This window comes from Hesperophylax consimilis, chromosome 11 (assembly GCF_061612785.1).
Source record: "Hesperophylax consimilis isolate HC1 chromosome 11, BYU_Hcon_1.0, whole genome shotgun sequence".
Lineage (NCBI taxonomy): Eukaryota > Metazoa > Arthropoda > Insecta > Trichoptera > Limnephilidae > Hesperophylax > Hesperophylax consimilis.
The window spans coordinates 16,323,391-16,350,962 of record NC_142846.1 but is presented as its reverse complement, the minus strand read 5'-3'; the positions used below and the strand labels follow the sequence as shown (position 1 = coordinate 16,350,962).

Below are 27,572 nucleotides of genomic sequence, written 5' to 3'. Positions count from 1 at the left end.
TAAAGATCTATATGAAGGATATTCATTATTTAGGAAAAAATAATAAAATACTTTAAAATGAAAACTTTAATCTGTATTTTTAAAGTAGCCAAATATTTTCTTTTCTAATGTCTGCTTGCAACATTAGCTTTGAAATATAAATATTTTGTTTCTTTTGATACCCACTAATATCAAAGCTTTGCTATCATCAGTACAATCTTCACTCTCCAGGCAGTGGTCTATAACAAATCAGTAGAACTGCACTCCTAACAGTTATGTAGATTATAATAAGTACAAGTCGACAGTGTAAATTGCACGACATACAGTTTAATACATAGCTTCCAACTGTTCGATATGAAAAAAATTTAGGAGAAATAGTGTTGAATTGGTCTGCATAAGAATAAACAGCAAAAACACGCTGAAATAAATCAAAAATAATGTTCTAACAAAGCTGAGAATTTTCTTAGTCAGCAAAAATGACTCACAAAATTATTATTACTATGCATGTAATGTGCATTATATTATAAAAAAAGAATGTTTATACCTTCCTGATTTAATGATAACGTTATTACTAAAGAGGTTTATATCTCAGCTGCCGCAAGATAAGGTTTTTATCGCGAGATTTCGGGCGCCACGCAAAAGTCAAGGATTTATAGGTAATTATTACCGATATTATTTTCATTGTCAGCGTTATGCCGAGACGCGAAAAACACAATTATTATTGCGACATCTATAATGAAATAATTGAGCAATAAATACGATGAAATTACCATATGTCTTATCGGATTACAAGGCTTTATGCTGTCTTTACGTGTTTTACAGGGATGGATTAATTGCTTTGAATTAAAGGCGGCCGTTTTACGTACATTTGTGTAACTTCCCAACCTTTATTTTCCCTATCTTCTTACTTTCCCCATCGCAACATAACCCAATTGGATCAGGATGTCGTAATCCCACTCTGGACGGCCGGGAGTAGTTGGGACTCTTGTCCTGTTTTCGACTATATATATATTTACTATCAAGAAATGGATACCTACCATATATTTAAAAAAACAGCGTTTTACTTAGTTAATGTGTAGTCTGCGATTTTACAGTGATATGGCATTACAATCATACGTAGGTACCTGTGTAAAAACAGTTTATTTAATCTTTATTATTTTAGATTTACTTTACAGTAATTTTATTTACAATTGTAATACATACTATAAACATTTTCTTACATTATTACGTGTAAATGTATTCTGCATAATGTTTCGTAGTATCGGGTTTGACTACCTCCGCCCAGTAACCATTTATTGGATAACCAACACCTCTATCACCCCAAGTGGTTCGCTACGTTTGGTGAATTAGAAGGGGTGCCCGAGTTCATGGGGTTGGTGTTTGTCTAGGAGTTGTAAGCGGATGCACCACGTCGAGCAGGACCGGGATCAAAGATATTAGAAGAACGAGATATGCTATGTTGGCCGCCGGACCGTAGGCGGAGTACTACCTAATTAGGGTACTTTGTACGGTATCGGGACGTGTACGCACAGAAATCTGTTCTATGTATTAGTGCCAACTGAAACGATACGTCCTTAGCGTAAGCAAAGGTGTGCAGTAGTATTGGTGAACAAAACCGGCGACACTGGGCAAAACAATTCCACCCAGTATGAACTGCTCATAGCACATCTCGTTCTTCTAATATCTTTGACCGGGATAGACAGGTCGAGGGAGCCTTCACCGCAGTGAGAGGGATGAATTCTTTTCAGGACTTCTTTTCATTAAAAAGATTTTCCAAACAGAATCCCCAAAGGTGTCGTAGGCCCTGCTTTAAATTATTTTTTTCAGGTCCTCCTGTGTGAAGCTAATGTAAAAAAATATTTTTTATGCCTATGTATTAAGGTGCTGTTGTGAGGTGTTCAGGTATTCATTTAGTTAGAGAGTGGGCGCAGTGATTCAGAACATTAAAAATCCCAAAGAATTTAATTATAAAATGAAAATTGAAGTCTACTCTGTACATGAAACAAGTATTTACGGCCAATATTTTACACCATCAGAGTGTTTTGATATAATTTAAACGCTGCCATGATTTAAAGAGGTCAGTTAAAGGTTTTACATATTAACGCACAACTTGATCAAGAAATTTTTGGCATGTCTGCCCTACAGTTTTTGAGTAGGTCAGTTTCAGTGAACTATGTTATATAACTTGATTAAACATGTATGAACCCAAGATGTTTATTTAAAAATATACTTAAAATCAATTAAAACGTTCAAACTAAACAAGTTCTTACATTGATTGTACAGACTTGGTTAATTTTAACCATGTTTCCCTCTTTAATAGATCAATATATTTATTTCCTCGTTCGTAAAATTGAGGCAGCCAGCAAAATTGTTCATCTCGTAGATTATTCACGAACACGACGATCTTTGTGGCAGAATGGTAAGATCCTTGTCTCTGTGCCCAAAAACCGAGAAATTGTAAATAAAGTCAATGTTCTAAGGATTTGTTTTGCATGTTTTTATAATTTGTGCTTCGGTTTAAACTGAAGGATACTCCAAGTAAAACCCTGGATAGTTAATAATTCAGAATCCTTTCAAACAAAGCTTATTGGTTGAAAGAATTTAATCTATGCTATGTGAAAAGATTTGAATCGCCATGTATTGAATTCCCAACCTTCAGCTTCCCTTTCTCTCTATTTCTTTCCGCCTCACAATATTCCCCATTCATCAAACCATCCAAACTTTTCAAAACTTAATTCTACTACTTGTTTACGTACATTATTGTTTTGCCATTTATTTTCTTCTGTACTTTTTGATGTACATTTAGTGACCTCTTAAAGTTTTGGTAAATAACCGTTTTATTGAGACTATGAAAAATAAATACTGTAAATAGGGGCTACTTTGAATCTAACAGAGGAACTTTTTGTATAAATAATTACACTTAGCGGTGTCTAAAATAAATTTTATCATAGTATAATGTTTGGAAAAAACACCTCAAAGGTTTGGAAAAACATTGCGCCAGTATGCGCCCATAATAGGTAAATTCAAAAGGGATGCAAAGTCAACCCCCACAGAAGTGAGGTACTTTACATCATATTTTTTAAAAATATAACTGATTTATAGTATTACTATCATAAAACTACAAAAAGTTGTCATTCATACGTACCTCTTATTATCTTACCATTAAATTTAAATTACATTAAAATAACTATTTTAGTAAAAATTTTCTATCAGTGATGCAAAGTAACCCCGGCTTACAGACAAATTCAGGGGGTGCTATTATACATAGTTCAACGTTCTGAACTTAGAGAGAGTCTAAATATATTTGAAGACAAGATGTTGATTTAATAACCCTTGGGGTAGGGGTCAATAACCCAACGCCATGGTGTTTGTATTAAATAAGCACAGTCAAAAACACTTGGAAGGCATACGTGAAGAGTTAATCGGGGTTCAGAACGAAGGCAAGTACGTTTACATACATAGACAACAGCATTAGTAATTTAATTAAGGGAGGTAAAAAATAATGCAATAATGATGAAATGTGTGTTTTTGTTGTAAATAATAATATAAAGCTTTTATTGGTAACAGTGATGATAGTAATATTCTTTATATGTGTTATTGATTATGATTTTGTGACCGATTTCCCGAGCATGGTCGCGCTGCTGATAGCCAAACCAATATTGATAATGCAAGCAACAATAGCGCATTTGTCTATGAATTGACATTCCTAAATGTCAAACGGTTACGTAAATGTTGAAAATACTAATAAATTGACAATGTAGAATTAAAATAATATTACCTTTAAGGTGAAACAGATGTGACAATTCCCATACAATCTATTTTTCAGCCACATTTGAAAACTACAGATAATATTTTATTTATTTTAGTACCGAAAAATAATACTCGTAATGAGTTTATCGCGAACGAAAATTTCACTGTTCTATCACTTATAATAACCAAGTAATTAAATTAACAAAAGTAATTATTTTATGCGGGCACCGCCAGCCGAAATGTCCGAATCCGTGTTAGAAGGAGACAAACATATGTGCGAGCCATATGTTTCACGTGCACGCTATTAGCCCATTCCTACGGTGTTAAAGTGGTCAGTAAAAATGTCAATTTGCGCGGCTTGATTTGTTATTCTGATAGAATGTTCGTTTTGCTTTTTTACGAATGTTCCAGTATTACTCGTCGCAAGGAACATTTGCGGTTTTGGCACGCAGTAAAAAAGGCAAAATTAACTGTATAATAATTATAGTGAGAGCGGTTGTAATTATTTAGAACTTTCTTAAATCTGTAACTATCACTAGCTAGACGCCCGCCAATTCACATTCTCTCATTCATTCATTCAACAGTCGATTGTCTGCCGCGGTTTGAAGTGACTTTTTTCGATTTTGTACAGCATTGTTATTCCATAAAAATGAGGCGTGCCCTTTATAAGAATCATCAGTATTCCGGGAAAAGAGTGAATCCAAGACTAAGTGCGAACGGGATGAAACGTCAGCACGGCGAATCGGAATACAGGTAAGTATTATGAAATTATTTCAAAATATTTTATTATTTTTTAAATATTTTCTCGGTACCTACCTAACTAACTAACTATCACGCTTGTTATTTTATGACCCATGTCGCTCGTTTGGTATAGGGTGATTCATATTTAATGTTGCTCAAAAATTATACTCCTTTAATGCCTTTATATTATATCTTTTAGTTCCCACAAACACTGTCGCGGAAATAAAGAAAACAAGTGTTCGAATGACGAGACCCAGGAGGATAAATCCAGGACTGCTTCTCTGTGAGAAAGATGATGAATTAATTGGACAAAGTAGACCAATTCAAGCTATCGGACAAAATATTAAAACAAACATTGAAAGAAAAAGGATCTTACAGAAAAAAGAAATATGGACAGAATATGTGAAAAGAATAAAAAATAAATAAATAAGTAAATAAAAAATCTTTTACTATCGTCGTTCCCGCCAGGCATCGTGAGTTCAATTCCACAGCTGGCTAATTCCTCCATCACGACCCAGGCAACGCTTTCCGCTTACTGTGATGGCAGTTTTACAACTAGTTTATGGACACCGTGTATAAGATATTTGTACAAAAAGTTTTTTTTTTCAATCACCTTTCTGCCCTATAAAGGATTTACTATTATTAACATGACATGTTTGTCATTTGTGAACATAAAATATACCCATTTACAAAATACAAAAAGTTTTTTAATGTGAAAAGGCGACTTCATATTATGCACACTGTAGGCATCGTCTTTGTGGACACTCATATATTACGACGCACGTGGCGAGCTGATTTCAAAACAATGCCTATATTATTTATATGCGAGATGATGTTATGATGTTCGAGAGCCCTTTCTGACTTGTGCATATGACAAATTTGTTTCTCCGTCTGGCAATTCTAACCACTTCGTTGGTTTGATGAATGCGCCCCATAGAAATGTAAGAAAAAGTGTAACCTTTTGACTTATTCGCGAAATATTTGTAAGCAAGCAACCGCGCGAATACATGGTTACTATGTAGGTATATACCTACATCGCTTGGTATGATTATGTCCATTTAGCAAAAGCGGCCTTTAAAAAAGAGGTCCAGTTAACGCCAGCTCCCGGCACACATACCGTTGTTCCTAGCCGGCTCCTTTTATAAATTATTTAATCTTCCCAGGCATTGATTTAGTTTAGTGAATTGAACAAACCTCTATCTCGTGTCTCTTTCATACTCATGCGAAACATCGTAAATTTTTTGAAATGGAGTCTTTTTCGCAAATGGTTTTGGTTGGGTAAATAAAAATTTCCTGTACCAACGCGCGCGGAGCTGCGTGAAATGTCATTTGTACGTATTTTTTGCAATGAAATTGTGTATTTTTCAGCCGTTTTCTACGATTATGTAATTATAGGTACCATAAAAAATTTATACAGATTAATATTACTTATATACGTTCGCAAACCAATAATTCATCTCAATATTATAAAGCATAACGTGTTAAAAGTGTTTTATTAGACGATATTGAAAATAACACCATCTATCGGCATAAAGTTTCGAAAAATGTTTTGAGATGGCCCTTAATATACATTGGCAGTCCGCATGTACTTTTGACACTAAAAAGAAAGTTCATTAGTGAATAAGGTCTTTAGTCACAAGTCATAAGTCATAACTAACAACTTTTATTTCTACAAACAGGAACCCGATGAATTGATCGCGTCTTAGATAAATCATTTAACTCTATGGATTCCGTGTACGATTTCTTTGAATTCTAAGAGCTAAGTTAGTTAACTTCTATTAATTAAAATCAAATTTTCAAACTCCATTGTACTACTTTCGATACATCATTATATTTTTCATATTTAGGAAGACAGATAAAAAAAAATTAAATTCATTATTTAATTTGACATTGATTTAATAAATTATTTTTTAAATTTGAGTCTTATAACTTCTTAGTATCTACGGAAGAACCCCATGTATTTTACATCAGCTTACTACGTAGATTGGTAGTATAATAATCTCTTGGTTTCGTATATATGAATAACATTTTGTAAAAATACATGCTTTTTATCTAGAGTCGGATCGTGTTTTCTTTTTCTGCGAAGGTTTCGGGTTTCCTCAAAAAACCATTTTTATCAGTGTAAAAAATCAACAACGTTCTTACCATAGCTTAAAGGTCAGCTGTTTTCACAAATTCAGAATTTAAGTAAATGTAAGATGAACATTTAAATAATAGTGCTTGGAGCTTCAGAAATATTCATATGTTAATCGAGAAGTTTGAGAAACCTATCTATAAAGGCACACTATAATTTAAATAATAGTGCTTGGAGCTTCAGAAATTTTCATATGTTAATCGAGAAGTTTGAGAAACCTATCTATAAAGGCACACTATAATTTAAATAATAGTGCTTGGAGCTTCAGAAATTTTCATATGTTAATCGAGAAGTTTGAGAAACCTATCTATAAAGGCACACTATAATTTAAATAATAGTGCTTGGAGCTTCAGAAATTTTCATATGTTAATCGAGAAGTTTGAGAAACCTATCTATAAAGGCACACTATAATTTAAATAATAGTGCTTGGAGCTTCAGAAATTTTCATATGTTAATCGAGAAGTTTGAGAAACCTATCTATAAAAGGCAAACTATAATTTTCTTTTATTATTGAGGGAGTTAAAAATAATACAAAATAAAGTTTTGAAGTACCTATCTATATAGCTTTCTGTCAATAAATTATACAATACGGCATTATAGTTAATAAAGTTTTTGTTCCATCACTTTCCATGACTTTATATAACTTTTTAAAGATGAATTATCGTTTTGATGATTGATTCGGTCACCAAAATAACACCACTGATACACACATACCCTGCTTATTTATAGGAGTACATCAAATTCATATACATATTATGTAATTAATAACTGTATTATTTTTTTCATTCGTGTATCTTTTTGTTATTAATAAAAAAATAAGTTAGATATGAACAATTATTACGAATAACGAACGTATTAGCAGATTTTCGGAATTAGTGAAGATTAAATATTAATTTTTTGATGTATTTATTTTCATAATTATTTACGAAATTAATAAACAGAGTGTAACAGCACGTACAGGACGGATTTTAACTAACGTTTTCTGAACGAATATTTGGTGTAAAAAACTGCCATTTTGTTGAATAATGATAAATTTTTAAAATTAAAAAAAATTACGTTATTAGTCGGAAGTGAGTAGTTTAGGTGTGGAGAACATAGAGAAAACGATACCTCACCCGACCTTGTTTGTAAACATGTATTATTTGTAAACATATATTGTTTGTAAACATGTATTGTTTGTAAACATGTATTATTTGTTAGCATGTATTGTTTGTAGACAATTAGACGTGTTTTGTTTGTGAACATCTATTGTTTGTAAGCATGTATTGTTTATAAACATGTATTGTTTGTAAATATGTATTGTTTGTAAACACGTATTGTTTAAAAACATGTATTTTTCAAAAATTCTCCCCCTAGAGGGGTGTTTCACAATTTTTTTCGTGTGGAATCTAAAGGTCTTCATTTAAACTGCCAAGAAGAATGTTCGAGCAAAGTTTCATTAATGCAGGAATTTAATCGTTCATTTTGAGCTTTTCGATACTAATTAACAATAATATTTGAAAATGTTCTTACCCTGACTGACCATGCTCGCCACCTCCTCGTTATAGAGATATTCTGTTTCCTCCTCGTCAGACCAAAGCACCCCCTCAATGCTGCTCGTCATCATCTGCTGCTCCGAGTCCATGAGGGTGTCAAGTACGAGGGAGGCATCACACGAGCGGCGCTTGGAGGGGCGGCCCGGCCTCTCACACTGCGCCTCAGCCTTCTGGGGGCTGGGAACACCGCCGGAGGTGTCCATCATCATATCTGAAAGAATACAGAATTACGAAACATAAATTTGATTTCATTTTATCTCCATTGTGGCAGTGAACAATGAATTTATCTAGTGTCCCGAAAAATAATGCTAAATTTATTTCAAAAGAACCAGGGAACAATTTATGAGCTTTATATTTATGTACATATACAATATACGAGTTATATACATATTTTTACGACAACTGTTTACAATTTGGGAGGCAGGTATGTTATTTAAGCCCGGAAATAATTTATTGGATAACCAACACCTCTGCCATAGGTCTCCCCAAGTGGTTCGCTACGTTTGGTGACTTAGCAGGTTGATATAGGTTTCGACGACGGAGGCGTATGCTCATTTAATGCGTGGCGGGCCGGATCGACAGAGATTTGTGAGGAAGACCATTTGATCTCTCTAGCAGGACTCTTTCGATAGATTCATACATCTGTCACTCCTGGACCCAATGACCCTCAGATTCGTAACCACCTATCATACTTTTTTTCTTCCCAGAACTTTCTCTCGTTCCTTTCAGCATCTCCAAAGATCATCCTCATGGCCTCCTGCGTGGAGCTACTGTAAAAAAAGATAAAGAACTTAGGTTCTATTCCCAGTTGAGACCGTTATCTTTCAATTTTTATGTAGCTTGCTCTGTTTCATGTTACCTTTAGATTTATTAGTATTATCTTCGTCTTCAATGATAAACTATTTTCCATTAAGAAAATTTTCCAAGAAGTTTAAATTCTTATGAAACGAATTGATTACACCTCGAAACTTCGTCACTATACGCCTATACGGGCTGATGGAATATGTACATGTAAACATATATACTCGTAAAGAATACCAAAGCTCTCTCCTTTCATCGGGAGCAAGAGACACGTGTCTAATGGATAGATACGAATTTTGCAAGTCGCATGCAAGACGAAGGCGATAGGAAGGCATTTAAAAGCTCCCAAAGCTAAAGATATTGGAAATGGAATATCAAATGATGATCGCTTAGTCAAAGTTCACGATCTGTGTTATATGTTACACATTTGTGTCAAGTAGTTGTTATGGTTGATGATGGAAGAGAATTCCCGGAGTTAAGAAGTATTTTATGTGTAAATGCAATAATGTTAGTGATTTTGCACGTTATTGATGTTGATGATTATCGTTATATCTGCGTTACTATCCAGATTTCGGTAATGGGAACTCTTTGTAAAAAGTAAAAGGTTCTTTATTATAATTGTGTTTATTTACGTTGCAATTAATAGGACTGGATTTAGCTACACTGTTCATTACTCGAGGGTTGGTAATCCTCTCGTTCGAGAAACTTGTTCACCGTCAATATCATCTCACAAGTACTAGTACACTCTAGCGACATCTCACGGACTCTGGAGTAAGCTTTATGGCTAGCGCCATCTATCGCTTAAATACTCAACCGTATTACCATACATCACAATTATAAAATAAATCAACCTACTCTTTTTCATGATTTCAGAGTTCACCGTTGAGTCTGAGATTTTTGTTGATTCAGACGGAAAAAAATCTGCTTGTTCAAAGCTTCTTCCAAGGAAATAACATTACATTATGGGTATCTGTGGTCCAGGGGCAAACCTCTCGACTATCAATATGAAGGTCGCGGTTTTAAAACACGGCGTGCGCAAATAAATCAAATCTGGTTAGTATAGTATTTAGCATATTTTCGGCACGTTCCACAGTGTAAAATTCTCTTAGTATCGCTCTGGTGTAAGACCACCATAGAATTGAAATGTTGCTTGAAAAGGTTTTAGCCGTGTTTGGTGATCAGATCTGATCCTCTTCCCCTTCTACCTCTCCTCCCCATTTACTTCAGCCTAACAAAATATCCCAATCTGGACTGCCATAGTCTCACTGGCTCCAGAGGCTTGGGGGCAATTGGACCTCTAATACGGTATTCACATAATTTATTATTTTGAATACCTGATAAACTAATCTACCCTCTATCCAGGCTAATGCTCATGAGTTGTGCCATGGAACTTTGATTTTATAATAATTTTGTAAAAAAATAAGTCAAGTTGCCATTTTGTATGTTCCGTAGATATGTAAGTTCCGATACACCAAGTCCGGAAATTAGTGGTAACTAGAAACTGGTGTATCCACATCACATGGAGGATGAAAAACTTTATTTTTCGATTTGAACATTTAGGTTTTTTTCGGCAACCTGCGTAAAAAAAACTTTTAACTTAAAAAAACTATTTTCACGCAAATGAAAACTCAAATCAAAAAAGTTATTTCACAAAATCGACTCCAAATCTAATATGATTTAGATACAGCAGTTTCCCGTTTGTACCACTGGTTTTCGGACACCATGAAGGTACATGAAATTTATTTTGAACATTATAACATTTTTTTAAATAATATTGATAATGAGTGTACCTTTGATAAATTTCCACAGAATTAATTTCGTTTCTTCAAAATATTTTTGTCTTTAAATTTAAACTTGGTTTATAAGTAAAAGGATTCAATCATTGAAGAAAATATCAACTACTCTCAAACGAAAGATGTGAAAAAGAGAAGACAGAAAAAATACAGTCGCAACAAGGAATTGAACCCAGGAACACTTTGTTCGGGGAAGTTCTCTGATCACTGAGCTATTCGACCAATTTACATAATTTTTAAATATTTCATATATCGAGCTCCCCACATTATCTTCCTTTTTATATTTTATATAATTTTCTGTTTCACATCTTTCGTTTGAGAGTCTTTAATATTGTCTTCAACGATTGAATATTAATTATTGAAGACAATATTAGCGATTTCTAAACGTAAATCTGAAACAGAAAAATCAGAAAAGGATACGGTCACATCTAGGACTCGAACCCAGGGCCCTCGCCTTGCCGGGCACCGCTCTACCACTGAGCTAATGGGACCCTATCCCCTTTGGTCACTTTTAACTGTATCATACTTCGAATAAGAACTACCAACATTGTCTTCATTTTTTCAACGCACATTTTTTATTGGCAACTATATTTATGTATGATCGCAAGATTCAACCCGAACTAAATGCAATCAAGACAGCGTCTTTTTAAATAAACCTATCTTATTTTTTTTAATTAAAATTACTATTGAGGTTTTACTCATTAATTTATTCCATAAAAAAGAATAAATGTATTCACTTTATTTTTCCCACATTTCAAGGAATTCGTTTAAAGATTAATTCCCTTTAATTAAATCAAGGCTTTCAAAGGATTTGTAGGTGTATCTTCTGAAGTCGGATTATGATAATAATTAATTACTGAGCAATGTTTTTAAATGGTTCCTCGAAAGAGATTATACCAAAATTTGAATAGCAAAGGTAGAGCTTAAATGAAAAATACTTTTTGTGAGTGAGTACCTTTCCTTATATGAATAAATCATTTTGCTATAAAAATACTTTCTGTAAGTGAGTACCTTTTCTTATATGAATAAATCATTTTGCTATAAAAATACTTTCTGTAAGTGGGTACCTTTACTTATATGAATAAATGATTTTGCTATAAAAATACTTTCTGTAAGTGGGTACCTTTACTTATATGAATAAATCATTTTGCTATAAAAATACTTTCTGTAAGTGGGTACCTTTACTTATATGAATAAATCATTTTGATTTAAAAATACTTTCTGTATGTGAGTACCTTTACTTATATGAATAAATCATTTTACTAGAAAAATACTTTCTGTAAGTGGGTACCTTTACTTATATGAATAAATATAATTAGTACTTTCCGAATATATCGAACGCGTGTTCATGCACCTGTGTTTGCCCGTAATGTAATTAACATTACCGTTGTATGACGAAATACGAAATTATAATGATTTTTGTGAACACAAAATTTATCTAATAGGTGGGATTGTGTGTATTGGTGCGAATGCATACACTTCCGTCAATGTCATTTAAAAATTATTTTAACGAAAAAATAGTCTTTAATTTAATCATTGAATTTTAAATCTAACTAAAAGTTTTTACCGTACAGTAAATCTTTAATAGTATGTTTTTTAAATTAAATTAAAATTTAACTTTTTGACTAGAATATTATTTTCTGAAGTAAAATAAAAAGTTCCGAACATGTTGTATGCAAGTAATACATCTGTATGAGTACTGAGTTCAAATCTGGTTGCGATGTATGGAAAATAATGTGTTTAAGGTGAAATTGACCGCACATTGTCTAATATCAAATTTCTTTCTAGAATAGAAAACCATTTTCACTAGACCTCTTGTGCTTGTAGAATTCAAAAGTTATATCGTAGATCTAGTTTAAAACTGTCCTAAAAAAACTATTCATGTATTTTTATACAATTATTACCTAAAGGTTCATTATCGATCTTTACTTATAAGTACTCGAAATATGTATAGAAAAATAGTTGACAAATATTTAAATTAGTCTTACGACAAATCAAGCAGTTAATATTAATTATGTACACAGATAATGAATGGAACTTAATTTGTCTTTATAATTATCTTTTTAAAAACTATTTGAATTTTACATGTAATAAACTAAGTTAAAATAAAATAATTTTTTTGTTAATCAGTGTAAAACTGTATTAACTCCGTATCACAGTTTTACATTCATATAAATATTATATTTCTGCATTATTTTTTTTTAGCTTAAAGCTATAATATGTTGGTATTTGGTGGAGTTTTACATTCAAAATACTCTTCGGTTCTCGGTCGATCATATTTATTTTATAAGTTTTAAGTCGCGTTGGTTAGGATTGTGTTCCATCAGTCATTCCTAAGGTGGTCTCTATCCCCATATAACCCCAGGGGTCGATCACGACCTGACACGAATGAACAAAAAAATGTCCACGAGATGTAAGTAGGGGTCCACGAGAGCTTTATAAGCCACATTTTTATTGGGAATTTCAGTACAAGTATCTAAGTTAGTTTTCAGTACTAAATGACAGTTTTTTTAATAACGACTAAATTAACATATACATATATTGAGGCACATAAAATGATTTTAATTACTTGTAACCTCTTTACAGTGACACTTTTAGGTGAACGAAGTCAGGAAAAATGCTCTCCTGGACTGTTTGTTGTTTAGCATAGTTTTACACTAGATTGACGTTGTGTAAATTGGCATCAAATTTTATTTTAATAGGTCGGAATAGGTCATACTTGGGTACCATAAATGATCGGCTGTTCATTGCAGAGGAAAGTAGGGAGGTTAGAATGTCTCACACGATTGACCTGGCACACAAACCTGACTTAATCCATATTATTCTGACTCTTGACATGACCCCACTCAAGTATTTGATGTCTTCCTGTTCCATTTTCGTACGTTCTCATCTCATATTATATTCTTCTCGCGACCTTTTCTTTGTCCTTCTGACGTACGTGTCCATAATATCATTGGGATTATACCTTATTCATTAATCAATCACGTTAATAAATTACAAATGTACCCATAATATATATATAATAATGGTCTAGTTCGAATGTGTATTGGTGATTTAATGGAAACAAGCAAAAATTAAATAATAATTATTATTGAATTCTTGTAGATAATATTAAAAAAAACACTTAATGAAAAATGTGAAACAGATAAATCAGAAAAAGATTCGGTCGCATCTGGGAATAGAACCTAACACTGAGCTAATCCAACTCTATCCCCTTCGGTTATATATAACTGTGTCATACTTCGACTAAGAACTATTTTTTTTAGTTGTTACCATTTATACGTGATTGCAATATTCAACTCGATTCAATTTAAATACAATCTAAATATTGTCTTTGATAAATATATAGAATTTTTTTTAAATCGGCGCCATCTATTGACTGTGTTACAAATATAAATTAAATATTCAACCTCAATCTGTAACTTTAATCACTTAATTAAACAATTATTTTTAATTTAAACAATTAATGAGGTCTTAATCTAATTTTGTTGTTTGTTTATTTCTGTGAATGAGATTAATACTAAATTATAGCAAAATTCAACCAATAAAATGTCGCAACGTACGTTATAATGTACGCGTTCATAGATGCCGTTAATTTAATTATTCTTTCAAAATACGCTTTTTCAAGTTATGCTTTAAATTGAATGATTATTTGTTTGAGCCCGTACGTAAGCAATACGAACATGAATAAATAGTAATACTCATCATATTTTTTTCTAGAAAGGCATACAAATAATATATTATCGGTGATTCTATCCAATATTGTATTTGCATGACTTTCTTGAAAGAGATGAGTTTTTAAAGGGAAAAAATTATTTATTCATATTTGTATTTCATATGTACAGGGGCAAACAAATAATTCGTCTAAATATTTGAAAGCATAACTTGCAAAAAGTGTAATTTGACAGAATAATTAAATTAACACCATCTACGGACCCGTAGATTATAACGTACGTTACGTTTACCCGCCATAACGAATTTATTCTAGAAAACTATAATAATTATCGTTGAAACTTAAGAAAAAAAGAAAGAATAATCATTTTTTACGTCAAAGTAATATTGTCTCTTGTTTTGATTCGTAATGAAGGTACCTACTTATGTATCTAATGAGTTATTTTTCCATCCTCTTGATATCTTATCCATAGGATAACGCAAATTTCTATTAACTATTTATTTATATATTAGTCATGATAAGAATGTTTAAATTGACCTCTTGTTTTAATTGGTAATGAAGGTACCTACTTATTTTTCTAATGGGGTGTTTTACCATCCTCTTGATAGCTTATCCACATGATAACAGGATTTTAAGCACCCTTGAGGTGATTTTCTCCCGAAAACGGCGCTATACAAATAATTCAATCATTAATATAACGTTATTTTCAATTTACGATTGATTTGTTTATTAGTCATAATAACAATGTTTAAATTGAACTCTTATTTTGATTGGTAATGAAGGTATCTACTTTCCCATCTTAGACCTTCAATCAATCAAAACAATAGTTCAATTTAAACTTTGTTAATAAGACTTCGAATCTTTAATTAAATTTATATAAAATCTTATTGTAAAGTACAATAAATTATAGATCAAAGAGAGATTTTATTTTAACTTGTACTGTTTTATGTTATTTTCAAGATTCTTATCAAATACTCGAACCTTTTCAGTGGAGACACCGACAATAATACGGAGTTTCACTCAATTTCGTAATGCGTAGATAATTCCGCTAGATGGCAGTGTTCAAAACACTTTTGTAAAATATATATGACAACTTAAATATTACTTTCTGTTCATATCGTATTATGTAGACAATATTGGTATTGACGATATGAAATATCTACCTGCAAGAACATATTCAACCTTTTAAAAGTATTTAAGAAAATAAAATATAGTAAAAAGGATAGTAAAATCATGTAGGATTATTTAAGCATAATGAACACCAATACATCGAAAGTGGACAATGAACATGTGAAACGGATTAAAATATAATTATAATTAAATATATATAACAATTAAACAATATAAAAAGTTTTCTCGGTGCTATTAAAAATATTTACACCTTCTGCATATTGGTTACCTATGTTAAGTATGCGTGGTTTGAGAGAGTTTATAAATGAATTGGTATTGACATTATTGAATTGAATTGTATAATTTAAAAATAAACAAAAAAAATACTGATTTTATTTTATCTGACATTTTCACAATATTGTAAAATTCAAAACCGAGTTAACAACCACTATGTAAATTGCCATCTCAACACAGGCGTTACACACCTAGTGAGATTGGCAATACGTCACTATTGTAACTAAATGTAATATTAAAATAAAATAAATAAATAAAATTGTTGCAGTGAAAAATATTTCGTATGAAGGAACACGAAAAGAAACCAATTGCAATACTATAGGGCTTTCAATAAGATTTCGATACTGATTTCTAAAATGTATAAATTGGTAATATTTAAATTGAAGTATTTTTTTTTCTTAATTTTTTTTAGGGGAGGCACAGCCTCCTCTGCCTCATTGCACGAAATGTCACGGGTATTTTAACGATCACATGTTATATAGACTGGTATATAAATATAGTCCATTGCAATAGGGCCGTATTAAAAAAGGGTTTTTTTCATTGAACTGTATACATTTTTGACCTTTCTAACACACTTCTCCCCCACAAAACGTTAATCTTCCAAAAAGTTACAACTCCCTGAAAACATCGTCACATTTAAAACAGCTGTCTGACTTTAGTAATGCAAAAGAAGCCACAGTAAAAATAGTCCAAAGGACGAATCCGAAACGAGCACCCCCCGCGTTAGAAAAATCCCCTAAAAAACATCCGGCCTTCTTTCAAGATTTGTAGTAAATCTTTCAACACACAAAGAGCCCCTTTAAATGCATTCAATTACCGTCAACTTTATACGTATGTAAAGGCGTAGCGCTGATGGCTCCGTTGGAACCTCTCCCTCTTTCTTATTAACAAAGCATCTAAAAGGAAAAGAGGATGCAACGGAGATCTTAGTAGTAGGGTCATATTTTGTATCCCCACGTGTTGAAGATGACACGCGCTGGTTTGTAAAAATGGTAGGGCGGACCACGTGGGCGACACGCGTGGAAATAGAATAAGCCGGCTACATAATATGTTGTACTACCACTGAGAACTCAGTTGTGGACTCTTTTTTATATATGAATAGTTGAGAAAGGTTTTTTTCTCCTTGTACGCGCAACATAACTAACTTAACTTAATAACCATCGACGAACTGCCAAACAACTCGGTCTTGGCATACATTCCTTGCCTAATTCACATTCATACATCGTCTCATACATAGTCTTCGGGTTAGCGTTGGTTTGAAAGAGAGATATGTAAATACGAATGCTAAAGGGAGCGCGCTAATATTAAAAAACGATAATAATTGAGCAAAAATTGTGAAAGTATTTAATAAAATACGACTCGTTTGAAACAGAGCAAAAATCTGTAGTCAAATGCTTTAGTTGCATTTAAAGATACACTGTGATTTTTTCATGTCTACAACATATTAAATAATAGAACAAAAGGTGTTTTAAATAATTATCAGAGTTTACTTTGCGTTTTTTTCGATCGAAAGAATTTCATATTCTTAAAGTTTTGGCAAAATAAATGTTTAGATATTATCTTCAAAAGTAACATAATTTTTTTTAAGAACTTAAAAACTTAATTCTTAAAAAATGTCTGGTAAAATCATGTATGATCGTGTGATTAATATGGAGATCCGAGTGCAAGGCGGATGTAAGCGTAATGAGTAAGATTAAGAAAGGTACGCTTAGATAGTTTGGGCATATAGAGCAAATGAGCGAAGAAAGGAGTGTAACGAGGATATATGATGCAAATTTTTTCAACAAGTCTCACAACAGGTCCCAATTTGACGGTGTCATAGTTTATGTCAAATCTAACCTAACACATACAGTATCTGAAATTTCACTCGACCATGCAAATTGCTTTAATATCTCAATCGACAACTTAAATATTCTCGCCATATATCGCTCCCCTAAGTCCAAGAATGTCACCCCTTTTCTCTACTCTCTAGAAAAAATTATTAATTAAAAAAAACAATGATCTCATCATAATCGGTGACATCAATATAGACATCCTAAACGAATCCAGCCCCCACACTACAAATTATTTAAACCTAATGTCACTACATGGTCTTATACCATACATCAACACACCTACACGAGTCACCCTCACTACTAAGACATGCATAGATCACATACTTGTTAGATCAAAACGAACTGCTAATTCAGCTGTATTCGAATCCACTGTAACTGACTATTACTCTACCATTCTTAAAATAAACAATACTAAATCATTTATTTTGTAAGAAACAAACCGCTTTTATATAATATGCAGTGATAGATATAAATATACAAGTTAATTGAAGTCAAGCCACAGAAGTTTCTTATGTTAAAGTGCATTAGAAATGAAGTTTTAGTTTCTTAAAATAAATTTGGTGTTAAAGGAAGGGGAGAGGAAGAGGAAAATAGGAAGAGGATAGGAGATGCTGCCGATACATACCATACTCTCATATTAATAATCATCTCCCCCTAAGCCCAGTAATCCTTCCCACAAAACTGTTGTAATGGATCATCTGATGAAGTCTCTAGAAGAAGAAAAATGGGAATCTATCCTGATTTCTGAAAATGTCAATGAAGCCCTGGAAAATTTCTCCGCATCACTAACTCCTCACATTAATCACGCTACTTTCCCCATTATAACTGCCTCCAACAAAAAAAAAAAAATTAAAACCATGGATTACAAATGGCCTTATCTTCTGTATACGCAAAAGAGACAGACTCCACAAACAAGCCCTAAACAACCCAGACCCCAGACTCTTGCGCTTCTATAAAAAGTATCGTAACATTTGCAATAATCTAATAATGATATCCAAGCAAAACTATTATAAAAAAATTGAAGAATCAGGATATGACAGTAAATCTGGAACGTAGTGAATGACATCTCAGAAAACAAAAAAAAAACCCACTCAAAATTCAATCAATGATGACCCAAAAACCATAGCCGATCATTCCAATAAGTTTTTCAGTAACATCGGTACGAACTTTGCCAACAAAATCCTGAAAGTGACCATCAAATCACCTCTTTTCCCCACGGGTAAGACAACAGAACTCTCTTCACCCCGAATTCACTCTAGCCCCAACCTCTACTAAAGAAATCGTCATCATCGTCAACACAATCCTCACCATTAAAACAAACAGTGCTGCTGGTAATGACAATATTTCTCCCTACATAATAAAACACATAGTTCACTTGATTACCGAGCCGTAAAAACATATCGTTAATCTAAGCTTTAAAAGCGGTTCCTTCCCTCACCAACTTAAACATGCAATGGTTATCCCAATACATAAAGGTGGTGTTAAAACAAATATAGAAAACTATAGACCCATTTCGTTGCTAAGTGTTTTGTGAAAAATCATTGAAAAAATCGTAAAAAGTAGGCTTGTCTTCCATCTATCGCCTAATCAGTTTGGATTTCAAAACAATCTAAACACAGAATCTGCAATCTTAGACTTGACTGATAAGATCACTAACAGCCTGGATGAAGGTGATTCCTGCTTAGGCATATTCTCAGACTTAGCCAAAGCTTTTGATACGGTTTCCCACCCCATACTTGAAAGAAGAATAGAAAGGCTAACTCAATTAGGTATTCGAGGTAGAACTCTTAACTGGTTCTCATAATACCTAACTGATAGATCGCAAACGGTGAAAATTAACAACATAGCTGTAAGTAACCCTTTACCTATCCAATTCGGAGTCCCACAAGGAAGTGTCCTAGGCCCTATTCTGTTCCTCATTTATATAAATAAACTCTGTAACCTTTCCATAACCGGAAAACTAATATCTTTTGCAGATGACACTGTGCTTATATCTCGACACAAAAACTGGAAAGGAGCATTCGACATAGCTCAAAACGACATAGACCTTATAAAAAAATGGTTACATGATAATCTACTTACCTTTAATACTGAAAAAACAAAGTTCTTAACCTTCAGTCTGTCAGCTGCAACCCAACCTACAAACAACCAGAAGATAATAATTCACTCCTGTCTGAGAACTTGCTCTTCCTGTAATTGACCAGTTCTGGAACAAGTCACCCACATAAAATACCTGGGGGTCATCATTGATCAACATCTTCGTTGGGATCAGCACTTGGTCAGTCTAATCCCACGCATCTACAAGCTCTCTTATGCTTTTCGAAATCTAAGAAATATCCTTACTACCTCAATTTTTAAAACTGTATACTACGCTCTCTGCCAATCCCTACAAGCTTACGGCATTATAATCTGGGGTGGCTGTGCACAATCTACTATCTAACCTCTTCTAAAAGCCCAAAAAATGGTAATACGTGTCATTAACAAGCGACCGACAAGATACCCCTCCACTCGACTCCTCATAGAATATAAGGTCATAAACATACGACAACTCCACCTAAAATTCTCGCTAATACATTTCCTGTTCAAATATAAAAAAAAACTCTTTTACAACACAACTACACCACCACAACAATAACCAACGGTCACTATAAAGTACCTTCACCAAATACCACGACAGCTCAAAGACATTTTTTCTTCCTAGCTCCTAAAATCTTTAACCTTATCCATGAAAACCTAAAAACCGTGAGACAACCCCATTCCTTTAAAAAAAATTACGAAATGGATCCTTACACACGGAATACAATACATTACAACTACAATACCCACTAATTCTACACTCTATGAATTTAATCACATTTCAGACAAAACATAATATATCCTTATTCCCTAACTTAGCTGTATAGTATGTACATAATTAATTAGTGTGATCTATTTACTAATAATTTCTCAAATTTTTCATTTTTTTATAATTCTCTAACTTCTCCATTCTTTTCTTGCAACCCAAACTAGCTTTACATCATTTTTCTTATTTTTCTTTTTCATTTTATAGTAATGTATAGATTCTGTACAAACTGTAAAATTCACTCGCCATAACACAGGGTCATCCCTAGCATGGAGGGTGAAATATCACAAAAACCGTATGTACCCTCTAAGTCTTGTATTGATAAAATAAATAAATAAAATAAAATGCGAATGGTAGCAGAAGTCGGGGACGCCTGAGGAAGACATGGCACGATCAAGTGAATCAGATACTCGGCCATGTCAAGAGTCAGAATAATAGAAGAGTATGTATGAGACGATGTACGAATGTGAATAAGGCAAAGAGCGTGTGCCAAGACTGAGTTGTTTGGCGGTCCGTCCTCTCTGCCTACCTCTGCGGGGAAACGGCGTGATGGTTAGTTACTTAAAAACCTAATCGGTAGAAATTCGGAGTGCGGGGGGCTTAAGTGTAGAGATCAAGCTTTCGTAGAGCTGATTCTAAAGCTTGAAATAAACTTCCCCCTGAACCTGAAACAAGAAGCACTAAAAACTCAACAGAATTCAGAACGAAACTTAAATCTCATGTCGTAAAACTGAAATTGAATACTTACGAAAAATAATAAATAAAGAGCGTGTATGTAAATTTAAATGAGATCTCATTTATTATAAATGGAAAACATTTACCGAAGTTAAATTCCTGACACCTACTTTGAAGGTAAAAAAAATAAATAAATAATGGAATGCGTAAACCCGTAAGTTTCTTAAGATATTGCGTTAATTTAATTCTTTCAGTAAAAAAAAAAATGGACATGATAACTACAAAATATGAATATATAATATACTAGATGTACCCAGCCACGAGTTGCCGTCGCTCAGTCTTTCTGTTCAGATAATAGCGCGTGTTGCTTTTACTTCCAACAGATTGCGCTGCTTAAAAAAACATATTTTTACAGGTGATATCTACATATTTATAGGTATATAAAAACACACGCGTATTCGAATGCAAAGTTGTGTCCAAATTTCAAACCAATCCGTGAAGAACTTTCGGAGATTTAAAATTTTGAACAAAAGAACATTTACATAGATATTAATTCGTAGGAATTATAAAAATTATAGGAATCCTTTATTAAAAATAGGGTCATTTCATGCAAAAAATTAAAAAAATGAAGATAAATGAATTTCAAAATAGTTCATTTGGTGATAATTGTTAAATTCACCGCTAAACGAATTAAGTCTACATTTAGCGTTTATGAAGAAAGTTTCAAAATAAAAATAAAATTATTAGTTGCATTCAAGGACCCGAAATCAAAACTGTTCTTGATTCAGTAATTGAGAACCGGCTATTAAGGCTAAAATGAATTGGAAAAATATATTGTTTTTGAGATGGTTTGATCTTATTAAAATATAGTTTGTGAGATGTTTTGATCATTTTAAAATATAGTTTGTGAGATGGTTTGATCTTTTTAAAATACAGTTTGTGAGATGGTTTGAAATTCTTAAAATATAGTTTGTGAGATGGTTTGATATTCTTAAAATATAGTTATTGAGATGGTGTGATCTTCTTCTTCTGTGATAAATATAGTTTATGAGATGGTTTGATTTTCTTAAAATATATTTTGTGAGATGGCTTGATCTTCTTAAAATATAGTCTGTGAGATGGTTGGATCTTCTTAATAAATGCGAAAATTTAATTGAAATTTTCATAATAAATTTTTGCTTTTTACAAGTTTGTAGGTACATTCGTATTTTTAATCAGAGTAATAAATATTTTCATTGGAGAACAAAAATTTTAACAGAGTTTGTTTTACTCTTAGCGAAAATATTTTAGTACGCGATAATGATAATAATGATCAAGGAAATTATTTATTTTAGGTCTCAGATAAATGAGATGAAATAATACGTTTTCAAATTAATTAAATGTTGAAAGATTTTTTTGAAAATAAAAACATACCTGTTTTCAGAACAGAAAAAATACAAATTTTACGGAAAAATATAAATGAATTAGAAATCCTTAAGAAATCACCATTCTTATTCAATATTTGATAAATATCTATATAGGAGTAGGAAATTAAAAACTCTTAAAGGAAAAAAAATGCTAAACCGAGTAAGTAAAAATTGTTCCACAAATATCAAGACATAACCAACTGAAAATGTTAAAATAAGCCTAAGGGTAGAATAAATTTAGATTTATTGTGTTTAAAAAATACATTGTAAAAATGTTAGCAAACGTTCCAAGATCCCAAGCATCAAATCAAATGTTCTGGAACAAATGATTCCGGCTTTAAAATCAATACAGTTCCCCCTAATTTAGGCGGAGAATCGGTGTTATTTTATATTCTAGAATAATACAGTCACTTATCGGAAGGCAAACAAAGACTGGGAAAGCACAGAGCTTTCAAAGCTGTTTTCACTATGGTCTATTATTGTAGTTTAATTTAAAATATTTTAATTATGTATTCTGCCTTTGGCTACATGATAAAACTGTACCACCAGTTATTTATATATATATATATATGCACATAATTTTACACACGATACAACATTTTATAAAGTTTTTATTTTTAATTTTGTGTTATTCATATTATACTGAAAATAGAAAAGAAACAATCAGAATAAATGAAGAATTTAGACAACCGTATAATTATTTACTTAGTTAACCCCATCCCAATCCCACATTATTATTTGATGAAATCTAGGTATTATTGATTACTCTGGCACGTATACAGCAGTGCCTATTTTCATAGCCGGGGACACGGAGAAATCTTAAAGATATAGCATATTTCTCATTTAGAAATCTGGTATTATTTTTGTATTTCGGTTAAAAGAGGGACTACAGGCTTTTAATGAATGAATTGACAGGTTTCCTAAAAAACTATCAGTAATACACGAATATGTTATGGGGATATCGGAAAACGTGTAAATAAACATTAAATGTAGGTACATAAAAATTCTAATATTTTTGCATTTCGTCATCACATTTACTAGGATTAACGCAGCTGAATGAACACGTGTTCCGATATAATCTGAATGTACTAATAGTTTGTTAGGAAATGGCATGCTATCAAGTGTTTCCGTTTTCTCCGTGTACTTTGTTTCTGTGACAGCAAAAATGATTCAAGCATCGTGAAACTTAATGTATTATTCAAAAGATTTTTCTGTCTGAGTTTTCTTGGCCAATACAAAAATCATTTTCAGCTGTCAATTATGTAATTTATATTATGAGCAATAGGAATACTGAACGATGAAATATAAATTTGACAGTCAATCAACTTGTTCAAGGTGAAAAATTATTGAAATCGTTGAATTCATGGGTGTATCCGGGAAGTTAAACTAGCATATTATAATAAATCGTAATTTCAATTGAGTTCACACAATTAGAGCTTTACAGATAAATGTTGAAAATATTTTAATTTGAATAATTCTCTGATGTTAAATAATTAGAGAAATCTGCTTGATTGGGTAATCGTGTCGTAATATGAATATTAATGAGACTCATTTTCAAGATGGGAAACATTCGATTATCCGGAAAGTGGAAAAAACCCAGAAAGCGCGAAAGTAGACTAGTGGAAGACATGAGTGAATTCGAAGTATGGTTTTGATAATAGAATTAAAGGGAACTCCCAAGAAATAAATATGTGTCTTTTATCAAATAAAACCTCTTCATTATTATACAGGATTTTCCAATAAGAGGTGTTATTTTGATATTCAATCGTAAAAGATCAATGATATCGTTGCTTGTGTGGCACATAGCGCCGTTTTGTTGAAAATTAACGTTGTTCAAATCAATAATATCCAATTCCGGCCATAAAAAATCATTAATCATCTCTCGATAGCGGTCCATTCACCGTAACTATTGCTTCAGCCTCATGTTCGAAAAAGTAATATTCAATGACTCCGCTGGACCATAAACCGCACCAAAAAGTCACAATGATGAAGATAAACAGGCTTTTTAACAATAATTCTTGGGTTTTCCCAGCCCCAAATGCGACAATTTTGCTTGTTGACGAAGCCACCGAGGTGGAAATGGGCCTCATCACTCAAGATGATTTGCATTTGATTCACTCAAGGGAATTTTAATAATTTCAATGCGTTGTCGAAGCGTGTATCGTTCCATTTTTATTAATGGCGTAGTTTCTACTTGTCAAATGTCAAAAAATGACAGCTTCAAAGTAACATCCACCGAAATAGCGGGCTATTCAAAATAACACCTCTTATTGGAAAACCTCTTATATTTGAAGACGACTTGACTCAGCTAGACAGATGCATTTATTTAAAATTATCCATTAGTTTTGTCAACGTTCGCTAGGATTGTGGTGTTTTAGAGCAAGTCAGGCAAGAATTGATTTAGGGTTTTCAGAAATCTAGCGTGGAGTGAAAAGCACCTTAAAATAGTAACAATGTTTTTTATATAGATTCATTGGTCTCTTAGGTAACGGGTAAGCCACCACAGGATAATATATAATGATAGATACCTACAGGAAAAAAGGTGCACCAATATACAATAGAATTATATTTATTACATTTTCCAATATGTAAAAGATCATGCATTTAAAAATACTTATTTAATATCTCTACATTTTATAAAACCTTAAATCATATATGAAACTTGAAAAAGGTCTTTTTCAAATATCAAGAAATGGGATCATACATTATATTTTAATTTTAACCTTTAACTAACTTTGGTTGAAGAAAAATTTTTTTAAATAAATCAAGCTTCGCTGTCGTGCTTTTTTAAAACCATAAATGGAGTTTAATTAACAAAGCGAACCAATTTTTATTTTAAAACTTATATACATTAAACACCGCGGGTGGAAACGACCCAAAAAAACATTTATATTTTTGCCCTGGAAAGCCTGATTTATTTGTGTGAATTTATTCAGAAATGAAACTACATTTCTATTCACATTTTTTCGTCCTTCTCCCATTTGACTGTCGGTTATTCAGGACGGTAAATTTTCTAAGGGTTTTATTAAAAATTCGCTCCCTTGGTGAGGAGAGAAGGTTTGACGTATATTTGGGTTGTAAAATTCATGCGGCCACCTGTTCTGTTAAAATTTTTTCTTCGTATATGTTTAAAATGTTTAAGACTCCGAATGGTCTTAAACACATTCGTTATATTTTATGTGATATCTTTAATCAACCAAAACAGTAACTGCAGTTTAGTTCTCTCGTGAGACGTGGTGCACTAAAACTTATGAAAGACAATAACGAACAGTCTTGATTGAAAAATATTTTGATTAACGCTAGAGAACGGACCATTTACAGATAAAATGATCCATGAAATCGGAAACCTAATCGAATAAGACATCATCGAAAAAGGCTAAAGGATACGATGGGCTGGATATTATGTTTAAAGAATATCAGACACCAAAAATCATGACCGAGAGTGTTCCCCAGTGAAGGCGATCCCTTGGTAGACCGATGAAAAAGTAATAATCCTAACGAAAATAGTTTTAAAAATCTAACAATGGTGCTTTTCTCACATTCAAAAATGATCAATTACTTTTTAAAGACCTTTCATTTACACCCTAAAAATGTTAAGGGTTTTGTTTTAAGTTTCAACCATACTTATTAGTAGTAGTACTAGTAGTCGTAATTTATAAAAACGCCCTTGAAGTTTTCATTCCAACCCTTCCGCTAGTAAATATAGTTTACTATAACTAAATTTACTGTTGTTTTAAGACCGTGAAACCACAAAGACAACAGACCAACCATTCAAGATTTCATCAGTTTCCCCTGACCGTTCATGATTTCAAAAACAAATTTCATCTCCAGATCGAATCTGCTGCACTCGCAAACGAAACAAAAAGAGAATTCCACCGGGTGTCATATGAGATTGTCGGGATTAAATATTCAAGCTTATGCGGCGCTTTCTTCATTGCGAATTGTCCTTCCTTGGAGTCGAGACAACTTTGGTTTTTCCCCGAGGGATGCGAGAGTACAGATGTCATTGCTAGTTTTAAGTGCCGTTAATAAGTTTTAACGTATTAAAGTTGTAAGTGTCGTTATAAAGAGATGAGATTTTGACTTCAATTTGAACTTCAATCTAAGGTTACTTTAGATCTTTGGATGGTTCAGAGATAAATCAGGTTACCAGGATATCTTGCAAAAACATTAGTGGGACACAATATTACACATCAACGTTGGCGGATAATTTTGTCTCCTTGTTAAACTCATTGATTTTTTCATTTAATAACCGCTTTTATTTCCGAGAGGTGTTTCTTTTCTTGCTCACGAAAAAGTATAATTTTTTAATTTCAACCGCAAACTTAAATCCATTATTTTAAATTATTGGGGAACCGTGAGGAAGTGATTTTACGAGATTTTACCTTTGCGTGAATTGTGTGATCTTCGTATCCATAAGCTCAGTTTGTTTCGGGTAAATTTTTGGTTAACTCACCTGAAACAAAAATGACAAACACATTAAAATTAAGAACATATTTATCAATACAATTTGTTGAAGAGTGGTCAACTCCATGAACAAGATCGGTGACTATCTTGTTTGGGTATTTTATTCACGCGGACAGTTGAATAATTGAGCATTCTATACGAGTATGGCACTAACCAGTTTATATATTTTAATCCTCACTGCTCAAGATGTGACAGACAGAAAATACAATGAAGTCACTGGCTCCAGACAGATGGAAGTCTAAAGTCTGTCAGTGACATCACCTTGTTTTACATTATGTTAGAGCTTTAATTTACCGGACAGCATGGTTCGTGAATATGACCCCGAATTACCAGATAACATCTACTGCTCACATTTTTACTCCACAGGTCAGACGTTTGGAGTATTTCCGCCTTGCAATAAAATCCAAATAAAAGGAATATTTCTGAACGTATCCGAAAACTAAACAAAGGTTTTGAAATGTGATTAAATTTGTTCTCATATTTTATTATTATAACAAAACAAATATTTTTTGAAATATAAAATTTTTGAAGAGACAT

At 32.6% G+C, this 27,572-nt stretch overlaps 1 protein-coding gene across 1 annotated transcript in view; it reads right to left on the bottom strand.

Annotated features, from left to right (window-relative positions):
- The window catches only part of rols (zinc-RING finger and ankyrin repeat domain-containing protein rolling pebbles), a 231,028-nt gene extending 204,056 nt beyond the window's left edge, over positions 1-26,972 (bottom strand). The window contains exons 1-2 of the mRNA XM_089637342.1: positions 26,954-26,972; positions 8,117-8,350 (exon numbers count right to left, since the gene is read on the bottom strand). Coding sequence (XP_089493468.1) covers positions 8,117-8,348 — 232 coding nt within the window. The 5' untranslated portion in view covers positions 8,349-8,350; positions 26,954-26,972. The remainder of the gene's footprint in view (positions 1-8,116; positions 8,351-26,953) is intronic.
- Positions 26,973-27,572: the final 600 nt, after the last annotated feature.